The sequence below is a fragment of the Nyctereutes procyonoides genome, unplaced genomic scaffold (genome assembly GCF_905146905.1).
Source record: "Nyctereutes procyonoides isolate TBG_1078 unplaced genomic scaffold, NYPRO_anot_genome, whole genome shotgun sequence".
Classification (NCBI taxonomy): Eukaryota; Metazoa; Chordata; class Mammalia; order Carnivora; family Canidae; genus Nyctereutes; species Nyctereutes procyonoides.
Window position 1 is genome coordinate 7,640,469 of NW_026575026.1, and position 24,569 is coordinate 7,665,037.

General features: G+C 35.0%; 1 protein-coding gene across 1 annotated transcript; it reads right to left on the reverse strand.

The window, feature by feature from the left end:
* Positions 1–112: 112 nt before the first annotated feature.
* LOC129503294 (odontogenic ameloblast-associated protein) lies at positions 113–21,440 on the reverse strand. The gene is made up of 13 exons (XM_055315257.1): positions 21,399–21,440; positions 20,578–20,643; positions 20,446–20,487; positions 19,587–19,634; positions 18,604–18,837; positions 17,740–17,787; positions 15,532–15,636; positions 14,525–14,572; positions 13,674–13,755; positions 13,119–13,270; positions 12,833–12,858; positions 1,908–1,977; positions 113–280 (listed from the first exon to the last, which is right to left on the reverse strand). The coding sequence occupies exons 2-13, from the start codon at positions 20,626–20,628 to the stop codon at positions 113–115; spliced, it is 1,074 nt and encodes a 357-aa protein (XP_055171232.1). The 5' UTR covers positions 20,629–20,643; positions 21,399–21,440.
* Between the last annotated feature and the right edge of the window lie 3,129 nt (positions 21,441–24,569).

Here is a 24,569-nt window from a genome sequence, read left to right on the forward strand (position 1 = left end):
TTAAAAGAATGATACATTATAATTCACAGGCAACTACTTAAAAAACATGCTTTGTACTGGGTATACTTACCACTATTTCATCTTAAATTGTAGTGGGACTTTTCTTTCTTATTTACTGTCCATTAGGAGGAGTAAATGTAGGGACAGAGAGAGGTATTGGAAAAGGAAAATAATATCTAAACCATGGATATCTTTGATACAGGAATGGTGGATATGGGCCATATGGGTATTGGTAAGGGGGCCCATAAAACTGTAAAGGTGATTCGTCACTCCCACTGACCTGTTGAAAGAAATTAAAAAGACTTGTTTTACTCTTTATGACTAAGAGAGATAAAATAGCCTTTTAACATGTGGATCTTCACTTTTAAATAGAGATTTTAGAAATTCTAGGATCATTTACCTTTTCTATGTGTACTATGAACAGGGATTTAATTAATTTGCATCATTTTAGAAAACTTTAGGACATTGCTTAAAGAAAACTATATCTTTGTACCTTTCTACTTATAGTCAAATTTTCCTAATAATTGCTATAAGGTCGGAGTGGGAGGGTTGATGAGGTGATACCAGATTTCTACTTTTGCTTTTATATAAGCTCTTTACCCAAATCTGTGTTAGATGCAATCTCCTCTTTATCTCTTTTCATTCTTTCCTCTTTCCCTCTCTGTCTTCTGTCCGTACCTCTATCAATTTCTGTATCTTTAAACACTGTTTATAGCTTTGACCTCAAAACTACTCTTCCTTTCAGATAATAGGATTTCTAGTAGTATAAACAAATCCCTAAACAACCCCCCCATTCAAATTTTATTTTCCTTTTCTTAAAAATTTTTGTTTAAAATAATTCTTTTATGAATTTGTCACTGGTGGGATCATCAAAGTTGATACACATCTCTTAATTCTCAAGTTGTTTTTTTAAAGATTTCATTTATTTATTCATGAGAGACACACACAGAGAGAGAACGAGAGAGGCAGAGACACAGACAGAGGGAGAAGCAGGCTCCATGCAGGGAGCCCGACATGGGACTTGATCCCAGGTCTCCAGGATCATGCCTTGGCTGAAGGCGGCGCTAAACTGCTGAGCCACCTGGGTTCCCCCTAATTCTCAAGTTTTTTTTTTTTAATATTATTATTTAGTTTTTCTTGAATGAGTTTTGTAGAATTAAGCAGAGTGGAGGCATGAATAATTATGAACTTCTATTAGCCTAGATAATTCTAGCAAAAATATCATAACCCAGTTTATCACAGAGTGATTCAAGTTTGTTTGGGTCCCACTGTTACATGAGATGCTGATATAATTCCCTTTTTACAAACAAAGATCAAATTCTTGAAGTCTATTCTGTGGAGTGCTAATAATACCTAAACTCCTTAAGGTTTACTCTGGAGTTTGAGAGGGTTAGATAAAGGAATTTTAACCACAGTATGGATATTTCACACAGAAATCTTACGTGTTAAAAAACAAAAATGTAACTTACACTTCGTTGTTCTCTTTCCTGGTCTTGAGAGACCTAAAACTCAAACAGTAAAATTAGTTCAACTCATATTGATGAAACACACAATGTTGTCTATGAAGGACATAATTTATCTACTACCTAATCTTATTTTATACTATCCATTTTTTAAAATCAAGAATTTGAGTGTCCAGAAATTATTATAGTAACCATTTTTCTGAAAAGTGTTAATATGTTTTCTAAATGATTAAAATTCACCATTGTATCAGGCTATATGGAATTGAATTAAGCACTGAACAATATATGGTTTACAGTATTTTTTGGAATATCATGTTAAAGGGGCAGATATCAGGCATTTTTATAAAGTAGAAATATAGTCTGTGGAGGAAAAATATTCCTGGGATTAATGAATTAGGACAAAACAATTCATAAATACTCTGGAATATAGAAATGGATACTTACCGGGAAAGCAGCTGTTACAGCCAGAATGGCTGTGATCAGAAGGAGAACTCTCATCTTACTCAGAAATGTCCTAGAAGTCAAGAGAAAGGCCAAATGTTAGCATAAATTTGGAAGATCTAGTTGTAGTACAGATTATGTTACTAACAACTCTTTGACTTTAGGCAAGTCACCTAACCTTAGGGCACCCATCTATTTGTTAATGGAGCAGATTGTTGTTTGGATAAAATCAAAGGTACTTTGCAACTTTATAACTATGTTACATCAATTCCTTTAAAAATAAACGTTCACATATCATTTTAGAATTATCTCTGCATATGCTAATAAAAGTAGTTTCTAGAATGAAATACGCCCTCAGTTTATACAGAGAATGGTAGTGTGGGGGTAAGCAGTTATTTACTGATCAGGAAGTTCAAAGTAATGTAATAATGACTATGAAATTAATTTAAGTGACAGAAATTTGGTTTGGTTCTCAGGCAACCCAAAAAATTCCATGCTGTTTAGAGGGATCTATTTTTGACATTTGGGAAAGGACATTTCCAAAACATTTCATTTTATATTTTGATTATAGACTCTTTATCTTATGATACAAATTGTTATATTCATTATAATTGATAATAAGTTTTTGAGAAAAATGAGCTAAATTAAGTATTTATACAATTACAGGTCAACACATTACAAAATTTTCTGAAGATTATTTAATTTAAACTTTCACATTCAGGAAAATATCAGTTGCTCATATTATTATTATTTTGGGGTGGCTTCGAGGTGATTTGGGGATTTCATCACCTCTTAATGCTTCCTAAATATCAGACAGAAAAATAAAATATAAAAGAAAAAATGTAATCAAGTTTTGAGCTCTGTCTTTATTTTTAATCATATTGATCAAAATTCAAATTGGGATTAAAAAAATACCAGATGATGTTATAATTATAATGAGATAAGGAATTAAAATTCCAGTGAAGTTCAGAATTCTGTAGGAAAACTGGAAGAATAGGCAATATTACACACATGCACAACATACATTTCTCACAGACAAATAAACACACACAAAGAATAAATTTTAAGCATGAAGCATTATAATAGGTGCTGTCAGGTGTACAGTGATAAAGCATGATACCCACAATGATTATTTAATTACTAAGCTTACAAATTCAAGTAACCATTGTGAGACAGTCTCAATTTTAATTTCGACATTTGACAGTATATGTCTGTTATCTATTTATCACCTATTATCTATTTATCTATCTATCATCTATCTATCTATATCTATCTATCTATCTATCTATCTATCTATCTATCTATCTATCTATCTAGTTTACAATATTTGAGACCTCTCTTACCTCAAATTTTGCAACCCGTTCCTTCTCTTGGATGTTGTAAGAAATGAGAAGTGACTGGCCCAGGAATACTACAGCTATTTTATAGACTCAGAAGTGAATGGAATGGAGAAGCTTGTGGCTTGAAGGCCTCTCCCTGGGATCAGTTATTACTTGGTTGACTCATCAAGTATCACAACATGTTGAAATTGGGGAATAAGCAACATTAACAGTTTCATCAAAACTTCAGATGAGTGGCTACCAAATACATCTATTTGTGGTTTCTTTTCAATTTTTGTGTCATATATTCAGAGCATTTTGTTTCACATAATGCTGCCCTATGCTCTTATTTTTTTAAAAAAACTTAAATTTCCATAATTAAAATATTTTGTAAATATCCTATTGGTATTGATTGTAACCTATTGGAAAGCATGTTTGGTAGTGTTGTAATTTTAAGAAAATAAAGAATATCGAAGAGCACCTCAGTGGCTCGTTTAAGCATCTGACTCTTTTTTTTTTAACTTATTTTTTTAAGATTTATTTATTTATTTATTTATGAGAGACACAGAAAGAGGCAGAGACATAGGCAGAGGGAGAAGCAGGCTCCATGAGGGGAGCCCGATGTGGACTTGATCCCAGGACCCCAGGATCACGACCTGAGCCAAAGACAAATGCTCAACCACTGAGCCACCCAGGCATCCCAGCATCTGACTCTTGATTTCAGCTCAGGTCATCATCTCAGGTTCCAGGGATCCAGCCCCTTGTCAGCTTCATGCTGAGCATGAGCCTGCTTAAGATTCACTCTTTTCTCCTCCCTCTGCCTTTCCCCCTACTGTCTCATTCTCTCTAAAATAAATCTTTAAAAAAATGAATATAAAAATAATTATCTCTGGAACCAGTAATGAAGTGAAACGAAATGTATAAAAACACTCATCATGGTGTCTGACTTCATAAATGATAGTTTTATGAGCACCAGAGCTGAAGTTTTGACTAAGTGAGACATCTTCCTGCCAAGCATACTCAAGGTTCTTTAGATAATCAGGTTCCTCAGCTAAAGGTATGGGAAAGCACATTACATAGTAATTGAAACTGGATAGGGGCTTAATATGTTAGTTAAATCTGAATGTAAGTAGTGGAATTTTGAAATCAAGCAGAATCAGGAGGGAATAATTTTCTGGTTGCACCCTCCACACCAACTCACCAAGCTCTAACAAGCTGTAATTCTGGCTGAATTCAGGCCATAGAAGCTGCTGTTACTTCCACGTGCTAAATCTTAATTCAAATGACAAAATCTAATAAACAGAAAACACCTTTACCTAAAAGAACAAAAATTATATATACAAAAATCCCTCTGCGATATCTTCAGCATGTGAGTGTCCTTCAAAGGGAAAGAGTAACCCAAGGAAGAGCAACTAGGATATTTTCCCCTGAAAAAGCTTCTGAGTGGCCATCAGAAGCTAGACAGGCCATCATGTGAAAGAGAGCTTAGATTTATTTTTGGGGTACTCAGATTGCAGAAGAAAATGAATACATCAAGATATGAATATGAAAATAACCTAAATGTCCATTGATGGAAAAGGATTGAGAAGATGTCACACACACACACACACACACACACACACACACACACACACACAATGGAATAATACTACTTAGCCATAAAAAAGAAATCTTGTATAGATGGACCTTGAGGGTATTATGCTGACACACGTCAGGCAGAGAAAGACAAATACTGTGTGATTTCACGTATGTGTGGAATCTAAAAAACAAATCAAGCCAACAAACAAAACCAAATAAAACCAAAATAACTGATGTACAGAGCAATTTGGTGGTTGCCAGAGAGGAGGATTGGAGGATGGGCAAAATGGGGGAAGAGGATCAAGAGGCACAAGTCTCTAGTCATAAAATAAGTAAAGGGAATGTAATGCACAGCAGAGTGACTACGGTCAATAATACTGCACGGTATACTGCATAACTTCATATGGGGATGGGGAAACTACACTTACTGTGGTGATTATCTTGCAGTGTATACAAATATTGAAACATTAGATTTATACCTGATACTAATATGTCAATTATACTTCAAAAATATTAAAAATAATCTGTAAGAAAAAACTTATTAAAAGTTTAAAAAACTTATCTCCAGGTATTCAAGGAGATGTTGGAGTGACTACAGGCTGTGGTATAGCAGAGGGGATCTTGGAATGGCTAGATGACCTCTCTGTGCCTTTTCAATTATAATACTCAGATGAGGTGGTAAGTGGAGATGAGAACACCTACCGGAACAGGTTTAACAGTTAATGTTATATATTAAAAAAAAAAAAAGGACCCATAGGCTTATTTTCATTAAAGGATTAGAATTCGTGGTAAGGGAATGTACACTTTAAGCCACACTATGGGAAGCCTTATCAGTGGATTAACTCAATAAGAGAGCAGAAATACCTTGTTCCACATCTTGTGGCTGACAAAGTTTGTAGAAATTCAATACATGCACATTCTTCAGGGCTTTCTAGTCTTTTTTTTTTCCTGGTCATTGAAAACTGTGAGAAATTAACCTTTAATAAAGTTGTGTACATATTCAGTATTCAGGAGGAATTTTTAATTTAAAAAAGTCTGAAACATCTTCCTTCTGAGAGAAAGGTTGCAAATCAATATGAATTATCTCCAAAGCCCCTGTAAATGTTATATATGCAAACTAGAAGTGTCCTTAGTGATTGTGGGTTCCTGCAAAAGAAAAAAAGTTAGATGTCAATGTTGTAGAATCTGAGTGGTTGTCAATTCCACAATGTCCATGGCACATTTAACTTCCGGTAGTTAAAAAGGAAGGTGATCATAGAGTTCTCATGCCTGGAGTCAGCACCAGCAAGTGCCAGAGTCATGGCCAGACAGCGCCATGACCACCACACTTTCCCTGGAATGGGCCTAGTTTACCATGGCACTAATTATGTGCTTAAGAAATACTTATTTAGTGAACAAATTAGTCTCATCAGAAGTTGTTTTGGATATTTCTTGTGCTCTTTATCAGTCATACTATAGCTTGAAACCCAAAGCCCAATAGCTAAAAATCTCCATTTATTAACTGTCCCTAAACTCTTGAGACATGGTTTTATCAGCATGATTTAAATTTTATACCAAAATAAATAAATAAATAAATTTTATACCAAATTCTATTAATAATTTGATATTATTCATATGACTCAAATGATGGAAATAGCCATATTCCATCATATATATTTACTTATGTATATATATAAGTATATATATATATATATATACTTATGTAGCCCATTCCAAAAACTTCCCTTTCCCTCTACAAAATATGTAGCTTATTTTCTCAAAAATCAAACTAATATTGGTTCAATACAAAATTTAAAAATTAATGATCTCCTATGCAGTATTACACTTTTTCTAAAATGTTTGCATAGAACCTAAACACGGTGTTACTACCCTGCTCTATACAGAGCTCTGTAGATACTGCCTGTGGTTCCTCCTGAGTAGACATTTTTCCCTGACACATGCTTTTCATGCAGAGATAAAGTGGCCAGTAGAGTCATAAATCCAGGATCTGAATCATGCCTCTCCACTTACTTAACACATCATTTAACCTTTTATAACCACCTATTTATTCAGCATTAAAAGAACAGTAACAACATTTTTCCTATTTACCTCCTAGCTTAAAAATTTAAATAAAAATTATATTTTCTATATGGCAATGTATTAAAATCAAAAGTTTTGAATTTGAACTGCTAGTTTCTTTGAGGTACATATCTGATCACCATGTATGGTCCAAAATTTCAAGAATTTTCCCCCTTTTATTTTTATCCTTGAACTATTAAACTATGAGAAGCCTTTTGTATTTAATAGAGATTCTAATTATACTAGGATCCTAAAGGATAATTTTGATCCTAGTATAAGCTAGAAAATGTTTTATTAGTTTACATTATTTAAGGTAACATTGTCAAAAATGCTTATGTGCTAGAAGCTAACAAATGCTTTACATGAAATATGTTATATCTACAATAGCTCTATGGGATAAGCTATGTAATTATCCCCATTCTACAGATTGGGAAAGTGCAGCTTGGAAGTTTAGCTCTTAAAAAAAGAGAAAGAAAACAACAAAAAAGTTAGATACTTAAGATCACAAATCTAGTAAACTGCATAACTGGAATGAAGGATTAGTTCCTAACCATAGCATAACTAACATGAAATGAATTAGGGGAAAATTCACTTAGTGAATTCCAAGGCAGCTGTAGAGATTTTAAATAGTTATATGATCTGTTATTTTAAAAACTGTTTTTATATCAGAAGAGGTTACATTACAACTCCTTTGGACATAAGGCTACAATATATAACAAAGATAGTCTTTTAATTTTATATACTTAAAATAGTAACTGTATTTTCAAAAAGATAATACATTTTGATCTGAGCAAGGGAAGTTTTGGATCAGCCACAAAAATATTTTTTTATGATTGGACACTTTTGAAGGCAAATGCTAAAAACTGTTTTAAGACCTATCAAATATACAGGATTCTTAATAGAAATTGATATGATTGATATACAACGTATGTTGGTGACTTTTTCATGTCTTTTTTTGGGGGGGGAGAATTAGTAAACGGGACTTCTCAGCTGTTGGCTCTTACTATTTAAGTTATGAAATTATTGTTGGAGAGAACGAGGTTGTGTTCAAACTGAGTTATAGTCATTAACTTACTATTTTATTAGGCATTTCTTTTCCTGTAACTATAAGGCACTATGGAAATCGCTCTATAGTACTCAGTAGCAAAGGCGCTGTTAATGCCTTACTAGAACTTATAGCTTATTAGAAAATACAAGTAAACAGAAATGACTAAGGGAATATGGGCATGACAGAACTACAAAACAGGCATTCAAGTTAATACAATTGATTTATGAAAGAATATACCAGAAAAAGTAAAGACCTAAGAAATGATATTATATGAAAATGAAAAGAAAGAGGAGTAATAATGTTCCAGGCAGAGGTTCAGAGTGTAAAATTTCAGATATCAAGGGTTTGTGGAATATTTTATATGTGAAGGAGTTACTTTGGTTGGAATGTAATGATCAAGGGGTTTATGACTGATGTATTAGCAGAACCAAATAATATGAATCTTTTAAACCAATTAAAAGAGTTTGGTGTTTAAGCAGAACCCAATGAGAGGGTATTGCATGGTTTTAAGCAAGGGGCTAGCATGGTCAAAGTTCCACTTTTGAATGATCACTCTGTTTTAGGGTGAACATATATGGAGGTGGTAATATATTAATCCTCATAAAAGATGAGCATGGCCTTCAGAAAGGTAGAGACAGTGAAGATAAATTATTCAAAAGATACTTAGGAAGGAAAATATTCAGAATACAGACTTTCACGTTCTGTGACAGAAAAGTTTATATTGACATAAACCTCCTGCTAACACAATTATATAAACTCTGGACATAATATGAAAAACACCAGTTGGAAAGCAATGGTGAGTGACCAAAGGCAGAAACTTAAGGAAAGTAAACTCTAGCAAGAAAGGGGAAATCTACATTTTTATTACTTTTCCCTTTTAGACATTCTTCATCTGCAGGGTATGGGGGTGGGGGCTTCCTCAGTGAGGAAGTGATAGTCCCTGAGATATCAGAGGACAGAGTTTGGGGATGTTAGAGTGGGGAGGTCCCATAATAGAGGGACTGTCTGAGGTGGAAACCTCAAAATAGATATTTAAAGTCTTCCCAGATTCTTGGCTGACTACTAAAATATGCCTACGCAAAGCAAGACATCAAGGATTCCAGGGAAAAACAATAGCTGGAAAGTTAAGAGCAGAGTAGAGATTTCAGCAACTTCCTATTGCCGTGGAGACTGAGTTAGGAATTAGAGTTCCATCAACTTAGAGGAGCTTGATAAATATCATAACTTTTCTATTCAAGTACCAGAAGGGCGACCCATAGGTATAAAGGCCATGTTGATAGGACTTAGTTACACTGAAGTTAAAAGTGAAATGAATATATGAATAAGTTAAAAAAAAAAAAAAAGCTTCCACAAGACCAGTGTGGATCCTCCACCATATTAACTATGTTAGCACAAAATGCAACATTCTTTGGAAGAATGCAACAAAATGCAGTCTCTGCTATTTATCATTTACAAAGTCAACATACAATGAAAAAATTATTAAATATTCAGAAGAATCCAAAGTGTTTTAGTAAGAGTTTTCCAGAGAAATTGAACCAGTATAACATATCTGTTTTCTGTATCTACAGCAGATCCTCAGTCAACATGGGTTTGAACTGTGTGGGTCCACTTAAATGTGGATTGTTTTATAGTAGTACTGTCACTGTATTTTCTCTTCCTTATGATTTTTAAAATAACATTTTCTTTTCTGTTGTTTATTGTAAGAATACAATAACTACAATACAATAACATACAAAATATGCCTTATGTTATCAGTAAGGCTTCTGGTCAGCAGTAGGCTATTAGTAGTTAAGATTTGGGGAAGTCAAAGTCATATGTGGATTTTCTACTCTGTGGGGGGTTGGCACCCCAACCCTCATGTTGTTCAAGGATGAACTATGTATCTGTGTTTGTATCTGTATATCTTTGTTGAGATTCATTATGAGGAGTTGACTCGTGATATGGAGGCTGAGAAGTCCTACAATCTGCCATATGCAAGCTGGAGACCCAGGATTGCTGATGGTGTAATTCAGCTTCAGTCCAAAGGCCTGAGAACCAGGAGAACCTGTGCTAGAAGTCCCAGCTCAATAAGCAGAGAAGATGAAATGAGATGTCCCAGCTCAAGGAGTGAGGCAGAAAAAAGGGGCAAGTTCCTCCTTCTGCTTTTTGTTCTATCTGGGCCCTTAATGACCCGGATGCCACCTCATATTTTCAGTGCTTATTATTGTAACCCATGATATTGCAAAACTCTTAACTTGATTTTAGTTTGATGCTTAGAGTTTTTCAGTTTTCCCTGAGTCCTGCTTCTCTTCACTGCACCCTTGAACAGAATAACTATGTTGTGCTCATCTCTTCTCTTTAGTCTCTGTCTTCTTTCTCCTCCTCCTTAAAGAGATTGAATGTGTGCTATGTTCCAGAATGTTTTTTAAACTCTCAGCATGAATTACTTCATGGAATTTTTTTTCAGTGACCTTGTGAACTCTTGGAATTTTGGGACACAATGTCCTACGTGCTGAATACTTGGTTTAGCAGACATCTTGATGTATGAATCTTTATGTCATGTGCAATATTAAAAGATCAGTTAGCCACCCAGAGTTATATCCAACTCACCAATTTAGGGGAAAAGGAGAAAAAATAAGATGAAAATAGAATAGGTGATTATTGGGTTGCTCTTCCATAGGGAAAGTAGCAGTTTTCAGAGTCATAATGTCACTAAATTCTGGAGAAGGTATGGGTATGATTCTAGGAATTTTGATCAACTTTAAACCCTAGAATATTAACCAAATTTGTTTAAAACCACCTAATGCTTAACATTCATGTACTCACTCATTTATACATTCGACTTTCTTTCTGTGTGCATACCCCCACACACGTCAGCACACACCTGCATACAAGTATGTAAAGCATATTAAATGCCAGTTTTCTCAGAATTTCAGTTGAAGCTCCAAAGCTGAGAAATTAGTACTTCCATAGTCACAAGTTAAAGAAGAAAAATTTACATTTTCTGAGTACTTTGTATGGCCAGGTATCTTACATGTATGTATATATGTGTATGTAGTATCTTCACAGGTACTAAAAGATAGGTATTGTTATCTCTATTTTACACCTGGGAATACTGAGACTTGCTGAAGGCTCAAAACCACATGAAAATGAGATCTGATGGAATCTGAAATCTGTGCCCTGTTCTGTACAGAATGATGCTTCCTCAAACCAGCATACATATTAGGGATCTATTTTTTCGGTGAGAATAGCCATCTCTCTATTAGCTATGTCTCACTGGGAGCATGCACTTCGTGATATCTGCCACCAAATAATTTTGATTCTAAGGAGAAGTGCATCAGGAGTCTAGCTGAATGGGCCCTGGGGGTAATAATAAGATGGTAAGTCAAAGGTACATACTTCAGTTCATTACTCACAATCACCACACTCGTAAATCCAACAACAACGTATCTTTATTCTCATTTTCCAGAGCTATCTTTAATACGTTACAAATACAATGATCTAGTTGATCCATCTTTATTAGCTTTATTTTCATTGTTATTTTCAAGATTATACAATGATAGGATATTTGAAATGAAGCATAATTTTGTAAAGACAAGACTTAAATGATTGTATTATTTTCTATGATTTCCTTAAAGAGTGTAAAACTATAAGTAAAAAGAATTTCAAGAGAAGAGTATTTTGTATATTTCAAAGAACTGATGTTAGCATTGAGGAATCAAATGGCCTGAAATGATATCCGAGGCACTGCCATAACTTTTTCTCTGAAAAATAAGATGAGTGCATTTTAATGCCATTAGACTGTTTTCTGGAACACTTCCTAGATATTTTCCAAAATGCTTATTAAAAACTAGAAAACTTTACTTCTGGCACTGTTGTCACATAGAATGAAGGTCACACTATACAGAAATCCTAGTATTTCTGATTAAATAACTTGAATTGACTTGCATTGTACAAAATGTCACAGAAGAGAGACTTTTCCAAAGAGGTGATAATCTATTCACTCTGTACTTTTATAGACTTTTTTTTAAACTGAAGAATGCTGAGGTTCATTTTTCATAGAAGAAGGAATCAACAAAGACTCATAGGCAGCAGTGAGGATATTTCAAAACACTCTTACCTTTTACTTTTCCCTTCAGGCCAAATTATTTGCTTCTTAGTGCATATTTTCTACTTCTTGGTGCTATCCTAGCCTCCCCTTCTATCAAACACCCATGCGCCCCACAGCCAACCAGCCCATTAAGACAGGTAGTTAATTAAGGTTGTGTCTGATATGAGAGTCATGGAATTTTCAATTTCCATGTGATTGTGCAATTTTTCTTTTCACTTTGAGACTTTATTTCATTCCAGTCTAATACAGATATACTGGCATTGTGACAACTTCTGGTTTGCAAGGTAAAGTGATGATTTAGGAGAACTGGTTCTACATTGTGTTTGTAGAATCTGTTTTACATGGACCTAGTATATTTACTATTTGTGTTTTCAGAGTTCATACCAAATTTATCGTATAGGCACACGTGATTCTAAGAAATTTATTTTTATTTTTTAAAAAATTGCTAAAGTCCTGGGGTGCCTGGGTGGCTCAGTCTGTTAGACTTCTGATTTGGTCTCAGGTCATGATCTTAGGGTCATGACAATGAGCCCTGCATAGGGCTCTGGGCTCAGTGTGGAGTCTGCATGAGATTCTCTTCCTATGCCCCTTTTTCCCCCTCAAATCAATCAATCTTTAAAAAGAATTACTAAAGTCCCACAATTCTTATTAGCTTTGTAGAACTATATAATCACTAATTTTTGTTATTGTTGTTTCATTTTGGTAAGACCTCTTCAATAGTTCCCCTGAAAGTTGTTTTTTTTTCTCTTTTAATTTAGGATGTGTCATGTAACGTAATGCATGCCTTTTGGCAGATACTTACCAAAAACTCTGAATGATTAAGACAGTGTCTTACGGTTCCTTTAAGTAATCAGTCTTGGCCTAGTGAGAAAAGGACATTCATAAAAAGCTCTTATTAAATCAAAGTTAAATTACATTCTAATTAATTGATTCTTAATAATCAATTATTGACCTCCCTATTCAAGGTAAAGACCATTTATTTTACTAGATCATTAACTCTCACTATTTCTATGACTGAATCTTATAAATTAAGCAGTAACTTTATATTTTCTATTAGATAACAAGTTCTTTTTTTATAGGATAACAATTTCTTACATAAAACAAATCTTTGATTACTCTACCTTCTTTTCCATCAACTCTGGGGTAATAGTTGGGTCAATAGCAGGAGCAAAATAATTTGTAGTGCTGGGTGTTTGTGAGGTTGAAGGAACAAAAATTCCTCCATTGGCATGCTTAAAGTTGATCACTTCTTTTTGTAAGTATGGTATCACTCCTGCTGGCTATGGAGAATCAGAAAGAACACAAAGTCGTTACAGGTTCAAATACAAGATCAAAATTAGGAAGACTATAAAGCAACAGGATTGAGATGCAAGGTAAAACATTGATTTAAGAAGTAAATGATTTATTAATCTTTTAGATTATAATCTATCATAGAATGACTATAAATATATATCATCAAATGTGGATGTCTCTTAATTCCTGGGAATGTATCTGATATAAAGTAGTGAATAATTGATGAACTGAGTAAATTGAATCTTGACCGATAAAAGATTATAGGTGGAAGGAGTAATAATTGTTGATGGAAAAACAATAATAAAGTCCATTAAGATGAACAATAGTGCAGGAACCTGTAGGCTGCCAGTTGCTGATCTCTGATATCTAGCACAGTGAGGTACGGGATCTTACCATTACAACAGTTTCAGGAGCTGTGCCTAGGACGGGATCTAGGGCTAATTGCTGCTGTCCTCCTGGCATAACCTGTAACATTGGAAAGTTGAAAAAAGTCTAAGTTTTTCTTCTATAAAATCTGTGGGTTTTGCATCCAAGGCAGTTACGCTATTCCCAACTTCAATTTTAGTTTCTTAAAATCAAAAATAATCATTTAGATTTGAGAAAAAGGAGCTCCTGACATAAGACACACAACTCTGCTTGTGCTGTCGGGAGTTTACCGGACATTCTCTGCTAGGCCCTGGAGTTCTGTCAAACATTAACAATCCTACAGAATATCAACATCAGACAGAGTCATGTCTGCACGTGATGAAGTGCGACAAAAAAACCCACTTTGTGATCTTGTCTAAAGCAAGGTCACTATGCAAGCCAAAAAAATAGCAGGCATCCTCATATCCTGGATAATCTGAGTAACCCTTGCTTCGTTACCAATCAGGGAGTCTTTGCCTCCCTCTGTTCTTATGTTCTAGGTAAGAATTGTTTAATTACCAACCATACAATTGTCCATCACTTCTTGAGAATACTTGATTCGGAGTGAACCATTACTCCTTGAACTCTCCCCAAAATCCCTGACAGAAGCCCAGGCCCTTTGAACAGCCAGTCACCATCCTACTGAGACACCCCACAGCTCCCCCGTGGGTCCTCCCTCATTGCAATGAGTAGATAAATCCAATTTTGTTCAACTATAGGTGTGTTCCTGATGGTTTTTATCTGAAGGGCACTGATAGATTTAATACGTTATACAGCAAGTTGTTTCACAAGTTAGTTGTTTTTTAAATGAAAAGTATGCATTACTTACAGGTTCTACTTGTACTGGAACATATCCAAACTGAGTATAGAATGGCATCTGTCAGGTTTTTGGAAAATATGTTAGATTTGCTGTGATGATTTTTGTCATAAGTCTATAATAAATTATTACTTAAAATTATATATATTTTTATATTATATTAAATCCTTTTTTAAAGTTCATATGTTCTAGGTGGTAAAGGTTATTGTTAAATTACCAAGCATCCTTTTAATACCATAAGATTTCTAGGTTAAAATTTTCCTTTTCGGGCAGCCCAGGTGGTTCAGCAGTTTAGTGCTGCCTTCAGCCCAGGACATGATCCTGGAGACACGGGATCGAGTCTCACGTTGGGCTCCCTGCATGGAGCCTGCTTCTCCCTCTGCTTCTGTCTCTGCCTCTCTCTCTCTCTCCCTGTGTCTCTCATGAATAAAAAAATAAAAAATAAATAAAATTCTCCTTTTGTCTTTAAATTAATACAAATTAATTAGAATTACTACTACCAGTCACTTGAAGCATAATTGTCAGTTTTCTCTAATTTGGTTTTAGAGTGGTGATAAACTATTCAATTTTTTTCCATTCTAACTAAATGAAATCTAGTTATGTACGGGCCACCGGAAATTATATTAGAATTCTAGAATTCCACAAAATTCAGTATTAAGTTTATCTAATTGTATCTAGTGATCATGGGTGCCTTCCACCATGGAAACAATTTTTTTCTTAATGATAACCATATGTAAATAGAACAAGAAGGATGCTGATAGCTTTTTTAAAAGTTAGAATTTTTCCAAGATGATTCATCTTTTGGTCTCTGATTTTGCTGAAGTCCACTCACTGACTTCATTCTTTTAAAATCCAGCCTTCAAGTCTTTCCGAATTTTGATATGTGAGGAGAACACACTATATCTTTTTGTGACCATCAGTTCAGGCTGATGAGCTTTTGCTGTAAATTATACTCATATAATCTCTTTGAAAATTTACCATATCTCCTCTATTCTCAGACTAAAATCAACCAGTAGTACCTGCTCCTCAAATTGCTGTTGTCCTGTTTGTGGAGGTGACTGTGGGGCTGTTTGTTGAGATTGCTCCCAGGGTAGGAGCATGTAGACTGGATAGTACTGAAGCATCTATTTGTAAACAGAAAAGTAGATGAGAGCTTCCTTTAGATCAGCATAGACCTTTTAAAAATATCTTCTAATGTCAGTATTATTTTAAATTTGCTTTATATCTAGTAACAAAGATTTGTATCTAAAACAAAATAATTCATGAAGCTGTCCTTGTCAAACTTAAGAAAGAACTCATATTGCACATGCCACTGGACTTTGTTTCAAGGTTGCTTGGTCAAACACATTAAAGAAGTAGTAAAATAATATGCTTTTAAGAAAGGGCACCTTGGACTTTGTGCACAAATTGTGTACTTTATATACAAACTTTACGTATAGTTTACTTTGTGAATACCTAAGAAGTCATGTCTGACTTACTGGACATTTTCCCTATATTTTTTGAGAATCAGTATTCTATAGGAATGGTATTAAAAGTTCTATGAGGGGATCCCTGGGTGGCTCAGCAGTTTAGCACCTGCCTTTGAGCCAGGATGTGATCCTGGAGTCCCGGGATCAAGTCCCACATCAGGCTCCCTGCTTGGAGCCTGCTTCTCCCTCTGCCTGTGTCTCTCCCTCTCTCTCTCTCTGTGTCTTTCATGAATAAATAAATAAAATCTTAACAAAAAGTTCTATGATAATGAGTGAATCCTCAATAATTTGTTGATTTTAATAATCTCCATTTTATTAAGATAATCCATAGCATTTTTAGAGTATTTGGAATATCCAGAAATGGACAAGGAACAAAAGAAATCACCTGCAACTTTACCACCCATGTTATCATGTATTGGCTTCCATTTATGCCTGTGTGTCTAAACATACATATGTGTTTATAGAAAATGAGGATCTTAGTACATACATAGAGTTTAGTACGTTTTGTTTCCTTGCATAATTAAGTAAGAGACTATGTTAAACATAAGAGTTAAAAAAACAACTGTGGTTTGAGAAGTACATTTTATGCAGTGGTTTTTACTTCTGGCTAAGAACTAAAATCGCCTTTTCAGCATTTTAGTAGATAATCATATTTGTGACCTACTCATCAGGTCTGATTCATTAGGTGTGGGTAGGGTCTAGGCATTTGTAATTTTCAAAATTACACCAGAGATTCTAATGCAAAGCCAGGGTGGAGAGCCATTGGTTTAGTGGTTAAAGGAAGGATGAAGAATTATATTCCAACTCAGCTATTTACTTGCATCAGGATTGGGAATTTAATCTCATTTAGATTTAATTCCCTGATCCTTAAAATGAAGTAATCCCACTTACCATATACCTACCTCTCTAAATGCTCTGGCATAGAATGACGTAATGTCTAGGAGTAACGTTTATTTTATAATGAGCATGGAACAAAAATACATAATTATAATTACATGAGAACCAAGTGGTGTAATCTTTTATGAAATGATCAGTACTCTGCTGGTGAATAATTTATCCATGTCCCTATTTCTTTGAACCTAGTCTATTATAAAGTCAATTAAGTGAAACTAATCTTGAGAGGGTTTTCCATTTTACTCTCATGATCACACTAGTTGGAATTCATTTTTTCAGGTCTCTTATTTAATGGAAATCACCACCATTTGATTGTAATATGAAATTAAATTGAAAATGTAAAAGAACCTGGAAATATTTTGAGCAGAATGCTCTAACTACCAAATAATGTGGCAGGTGTTTCATACCTCCATCATATTTTATCAGTTTAATGCATCTCCCTTTGAAAGAAATGTAGGGTGGGGCAAAGTCAGCTCATGGTATTTCTCTTGAGTTTCCAAATGCCAGTACAAATGTCATGCAAAGGGACCATGACTTACAGCTTAGTGAGCTCTTAATTCCCAATGCAGTCATGCTTCAGAAACTCAGGGGTTCTGGGGACTCTCCTTAGCTGTCCTTTCTTCAGGAGTTATTAAGTGAGCCTAACATTAACAAAGTGATGCCAGCCTCGCAATGGCGGTATTAGACAGTGATAATTATGATTATGATACAATTATGATAATTAGTTTTCATAGCTGTGCTATAGGAGTCAGAGATAAAATATAAAAGAAAGCATTGGATAGTATATATATTCTCAAATATAAAAGAAAGCATTAAATAGTATTTATAGCCATCTTTTCTGTAGGAGTGATAGTATTCATTTACCTGTGCTTGTTCTTGAGGCATTTTGAAGGAGAACACATAGGGCATAACCTGCCAAAAAAGGCATAAAAAGTTATACTTGACTTTGTTTTTTGAGAGAGAGAATGAGAGTGCCCAAGCATATGGAGAGGGAGAGAATATATATTTTTTTTAAGATTTTATTTATTTATTCATGAGAGACAGAGAGAGAGAGAGAGAAAGAGAGGCAAAGACACAGGCAAAGGGAGAATCAGGCTCCATGCGGGGACCCTGATATGGGACTGGATCCCGGGACTCCAGGATTATGCCCTGGGCCGAAGGCAGGTGCCAAACCGCTGAGCCACCCAGGGATCCCCAGGGAGAGAGTATCTTAAGCTGGCTACACCCTCAGCACAGAGCTCCACACATGGACCTCACGACGCTAAGATCAACCTGAAATCAAGAGTTGGATGCCTAACTGGCTGAGACACCCAGACACCCCAGCTATATTTGACTTTTTAACATAAAATTCCAGAGCTTTTTCTTACACCTAGCCATACACATTTATAATTTTTATTAAAGACTTTTATGACAACAAAGGTTATCTATTATATGTATATCATTAATGTAAGTTGTTTCTTCTTTAAAGATTAAATTTCCCTAATTATCTTTTCTAAGACATATTTTTAACACTTTTGATTTGTGGCTACAATAGAATAGCTGATTTAAATGGTACTTTTCATGTAGAAATCAGAAAAGATAAAGTACTTTCAGTGATGGTAGAACAAATTATGAGAATAAATTTTCTCATTAACTCTTGTCTTATTTAAAAACTGATTCCTACTCATTTTCACATTCAACATGTGTTATCTCTCCCCAGAACAACAGGATGGGAGAGGCCCAACTTACATGATTAGGGCTCTGCTGGGTCTGTGGTGGTGTTTGAGGCTGTGAGGGGTCCTGCTGTCCCACCTGGGTTCCTTGGGCAAAACTAACCCGTCCTGGGAAAGGTGTTTGGTTTGGGAACAGTCCAGCAAACCGATCAAGAGTTGATAAAGAGAATTGCGAGAGCCCTGGAATTTGAGCTTGCTGCTGCTGTTGTAGAATCCCAGAGAAAGGAGGAATCCATGAATTAAATGGGCCCTGGAAGGACATAACAGAAAGGAAGCATTTATCTTTCATTTCAAAAAGAATTTAAAATCAGTCCTGAGGAAGAAAAATTCAAAATGAAACAATTTCTGTAATCCCATTGCTGCATTATAAAAAAGGACAGCATCTTAGCGCATATGAGCTGTGCAAATAGCACGAACAATGCTAAATTCCCAGTGGTCATAAAAAATATGGGGCAGAATCAAGTGGATAACGAGTGTACTTTCTGCAGTTGCCAGACTGGTTTTAAATATATATATATATTTTAATTTTTTTAAATTTATTTATGATAGTCACACACAGAGAGAGAGAGAGAGAGAGGCAGAGACATAGGCAGAGGGAGAAGCAGGCTCCATGCACGGGGAGCCTGACGTGGGATTCGATCCTGGGTCTCCAGGATCGCGCCCTGGGCCAAAGGCAGGCGCTAAACCGCTGCGCCACCCAGGGATCCCTATATATATATTTTAACAACTGAGTGTGACTTTGTATAAATAGTTCATTTAACTGTCTCACAGTTGTGAGAATTTGTGCCCGGCACTTAGCAAGTTTTCAATAAATAAATGTTAATCAGATTACAGAGTTTACTTTTATTTTCAAACAAATGGTCATTAGAATATATGGGATAAATTTATGACCTTAAAAATGGAAATTTCAGAAATGAAATCAGGAAACATTTTGTTCTCTACAAAGTACTGTAAGAAGCAAGTGGTTGAAAGATATTCTTAAAATAATTATCGAGGTACCTGAAATGGTAGTGGCTGAAGTTGAGCATTATTAAGATTCAGAAGTAACTGGAAAAGGAAAGATGATATGAAAACAAGATGGTTACACATGCTAAAACTATTAAGAACAAGGTTTACTACAAATACAGAACAAGCCAGGGCTGATCCATCAGTTTCCTGCTAGGGGTATTTTCTCACTAGGCTTGTATAAATTACAGTGATTAGAGATTGGAATTTAAGTCCCTCTCCCCTGTTGGGTCTGAGATTGCACAACTTCAGCCCATTCCAGTGGTTTAGTCAGTAATTTTTAAGCTGTTAAACACCTCTATACACCTATATTGGGTGCTCTTAGAATAAAAAGATATACAAGACACTGTCTCGGCCTTTAAAGAGTTTACAGTCACAAGGGAGCAAAATAATATTCCAGAAATAACCTGGTATACCAAATAAACATGAGCACTGGAAATGCATTTGGATGTAAGAGCTAGTGGATAGGAATGCAGGATAAATTAACAAAGGTTTTTTTTTTTTTTTTTAAGATTTATTTATTTATTTTAGAGGGAGAGAGTGAGTGCTGGCATGAGGGGAGAGAGAGAAGGGAAGAGAGAATCTCAAGCAGACGCCCCACTGAGAGTGGAGTCTGAGGTGAGGCTTTATCTTATGACCCTGAGATTGTGACCTGAGCTGAAATCAAGAGTTGGATGCTTACCTTGCTTAACGAACTGAGCCACTCAGGCCCCCCTTCCCAGCTTTTTAAGATTTATTTATTTGAGAGAGAGAGAGCTAGCGAATAAATGTTTTTGTCTCTTCTGCACTGGGTTCCCTTAAAAAACAAAAACATAAACAAAATGGAGAGATTGTTGTAGGTATTGAAACTAACCTCATTGCTGTTGCTTGCAGACATAAGGCGCTGTGGGATAAGCTAAAAAAAAAAAAAAAAAAATGAGATGGTCAAAGAGAATTTGTTAAAGGTTTCACACGATGATTTTAGTTGTACCATGAAATCACTTACTGGGGCTGACATTGTGGCTCCTAGTAGCCCAAGAAGAATTATGGTTTTCATTTTCAGATGAAATATCTAGAAAATAAGTTGTGAAATTGAGCTTTAAATAGACCCTCTATGTAAAAATCATGGTAACAATAATTCGTTGGTATTGTTCAGTCAGAAGAGTAGTTGAGTGAATTCTATAGTAAATACTTATATATTAGGATTTAAAATAAAAAAGGCAGATTTATAAATATCTGTAACAGAACCTATTCTTTTTCTCAGAGCAGCTGTTTATAAAAACCAGAATTATTTGTTTGTCCTTTTAGCTTGACCAAATGATTCATTTGGTGGTATGTGATATAGTTAAATAAGTTAATGAACAAGATGGCCTCATCCCTTATGCTGTTCTATAGCTAAGGAAATGGGTCCTTCTGATCATGGGAGGCCCATGACTAGAGTCCGTGAACTAGGTCTTTATTATGAAAAAAGTTTTAATGTGTATTTAATGTAGTAGTAAAAATACTACAATAAAGATCTGACAATAGCAGTCCAATAACAGATAAAAGTTCATTTAAAAGTCTAATAACATAAAATATATTTAAACTGAGCAACTGAGTCAATATTTTTCTAACTCAGGGAAAGAGATTATAGAATGAAACTGTAATATTGATAAATAGTGCAACCTGTGGAAACATATTATCTTTTGTCCTACAGATGTAAAAACTCCCATCCTAATTCATATTATTAATCTATATAAGCATTTAGGGTGACCTTGGTAGATTATCCTGCAGAGTTGACTGATTTGGGTTCTTAAAACTATGAAAACAAAGATTTCGATATCTTACCTCAATCCTTTGCCTAAGTAGAGAAATCTAGACCCATGCAAGATCTGTGTTCTTTTAATCTTTCAGCTCCGCTGCTTGAAGCTTCTCTTAAATTTAAAAACCCATCTTTAAAAAAGAATGACCAATCATTTTTCAAAGGGACCAGTGATTCAGTGGGTTTCAGACAATGACTTAGCTAATAACCCCTTTCCTAATCATCTAGGTGGTATAAGGATTCCCACACTTTTAGTAATATCATTACATTATCCTCTGAGAAATGTTTCCCTGTGATCATTCTCGGCTTTTGCTTAGGTTATGACTAAATCCTCTAGAATAATTTAATTCTGCTCCTTTTATTGTCCTTAAAATGAATACAGTAATAGAGTAACTTTTAAGCTTTTATTCAAGGACTAATGGTGGTTTAGCGCCTGCCTTTGGCTCAGGGCGTGATCCTGGGATCTGAGATCGAATGAGTCCTACACTGGGTTCCCTGAGAGGAGCCTGCTTCTCCCTCTGCCTATGTCTCTGTCTCTGTCTCTCTCTCTCTCTCTGTGTCTCTCATGAATAAATAAATAAATCTTTTTTTTTTTTAAGACAAAATTTCAAAACCTAGTTCAGGGAAGTTAAGATTCTTTGATTTGTCAGTGTTGGACTGAGTAAATATGAACTAATTTTATTTAAGTTCAACCTTGAAAATATCAGTATATGTTTGTCTACCTATGGAATGGAATCCTTAAAAAATGCTAAATTTCTATGTATCTATAGCATATGTGTCCCATGTGATCATGTTGGTTGGAATAAATAATTTAACAAATAATAAATAATGAATAAAAAGCTTGATGGCCTACATTTTAAAAAGGAGTGGTGAATATTTTGTGTTTAAAAAGTGTCTTTTGCTAAATATGATTTTAGCATTCAAAATATAGCTGTTATGATGTGTACTTCATTGTTAAATTTTCTTCATAGTATGTTCGGCATTTGTCTTGTTTTTCTTTGCTGTTAGTATTGACCCAATTCTAGTAGATAGTCCCAGATCATAAATGGTGCCATATATTATCAGTTAATTTCCATTGAAAGAATTCTTTGGCTAATTTAATCTTGAGCAACTAATGGCAGCTATTCATGCAAGAAAACATTATTGCCTTTCAATAAATTTGTCATTCTTAGTAGGATGAGAAACTTCTTGAATTTGCAAGGCTTATTATTAAAATGAATATGCTATTTGTTGCATAACCAAAAAAGAAAGAGCAACAAGGAAAAGGAATAGTAAACATAATAAGACCCCTTTCTTTACTAAAGCAGCATAGCCACAATCAGGATTTTATATCTGTTAGAAAGGAACTTTCCCAAGATTTATGAAAGTTTCTTTTTAATTTAGCCAAATAGTTAGACTGCCTCAGATGTTATTGCAGATTTTAACTAGAGCTGAGTGGCTAATGTAACCAGTTGTTGTCTGGAAAATCCAGTAGATTGGTGGAATGGATGAACTAGAAAGGTGGCTCTAAATTGCCTGCTGGCATGTATTTATAATTAATGAACTTGGTCCATTCTGAATGTCAGATTAAATTTAGTATACCATTAAGGTCTCAGTCTTGGAGATTTTCTGCTGCATTGTGTGGGGTCTTAGACACTACTGAGCCAGAAAGCTGTTAAGGCCAAGTGCTGAAGAAGCTAGGAACTGTATTACAAAGCCAAAATATAGGGGATCCCTGGGTGGCGCAGCGATTTGGCGCCTGCCTTTGGCCCAGGGCGTGATCCTGGAGATCCAGGATCGAATCCCACATCGGGCTCCCGGTGCATGGAGCCTGCTTGCTTCTCCCTCTGCCTGTGTCTCTGCCTCTCTCTCTCTCTGTGACTATCATAAATAAATAAAAATTAAAAAAAAAAACAAAAACAAAGCCAAAATATAGTCACTGTGAACATTATCTTGAGGATCGTTAGTTTCACCTAGCTACAGTCCTCAAATCTAAAGTAGTTGGAAGGAGGTTTCTGTTATTGTTTTCTTTTTGTTTTTATTTTCCATTACTTGAGTATTTTAAACAAAAGCAGCTGAAACTCTTCAGTTATATAGTATATTGAAATGGAAATGAACAACCTATGCTTTCCTATCTGATAGCTCCTATTATTGGCGGCAAAGTTACTTTTGTGCAAGAGGGAATAGTAGTAGCCAAGGGCTCTCATTTAATTCTTACTAGTCAAAGTGTGGATATCGTCTGTGTCTCTTTCTCCCATTCAGCTATGTTGACTTCTTCATTTTTTTGTTCAATGTCATTCACCTTGTAGGTTATTCCATGGCTTTTGTGAAATAAATAGGTTTCTTTATTCAGAGGAGAAAAAGGTGACACACATCCAGAGCAATGTCAATCTGTATGGATTAAGACACAGGAACCTTAAACTAAGAGACCTTACAAGGAGGAAATCCTGAAGCAGATATTGTGACTGTGACTTCATTACTTTGTTTTAGTTTGATTACCAGAACACCAGACACCCCTTTATTCAAATAAAAGTACAAAAATACACAACAGTGCCAAGTACATATGACTGTTGGATTATGTACCATTAAAATGATCCTTACCTTTGCTCTGTTCCAATAACAGATGATGAAGCACAAATAACAATGGGTTATATAGTAGTCCTTTCAAAGTGTTATCTCTGCTTTTTACCCCTTTCAACTAACCTGAAAAATCAGTTAAGAAGCTGGCAGAGAGCCATTGTGAAGTAGGTCAATATTCTGCAGATCAAGAGAATAGAGTTTGAATTTTCGCGCTGCTTATAATAAAAATGATTTTCTTGCATGAGTTCTAATTTTTCAGGAACTTCTAATGACATGTCAAGGTGCGTAGTATACTTATTGCCATGTTTCAATGAGAAAGCTGAGGTACAGAAGGTTCAGCAATTTCATTCATTCATTTATTCATACAACACATACTTATTGTGTAACTTCTATATCCATGTCCTTAATGGGTTTTGAGAACTTAATAAAATGGACTTGATTTCTGCTTCATGGAAATTACTAATTTTTCTTCCACTGTCAAAAAAGTACCAGAATTGTGGCTAGTGTGCAGGTCTTTTGATTATTAATCAAGTAGTCTTTCCAAAGCACCAAGCTGCCTAACCAGAGAAAAGAGACAGCACAATTCCAAAGATAATTAACAGATTAAAATGATAAGAAATGAAAGTATTTTCATATAT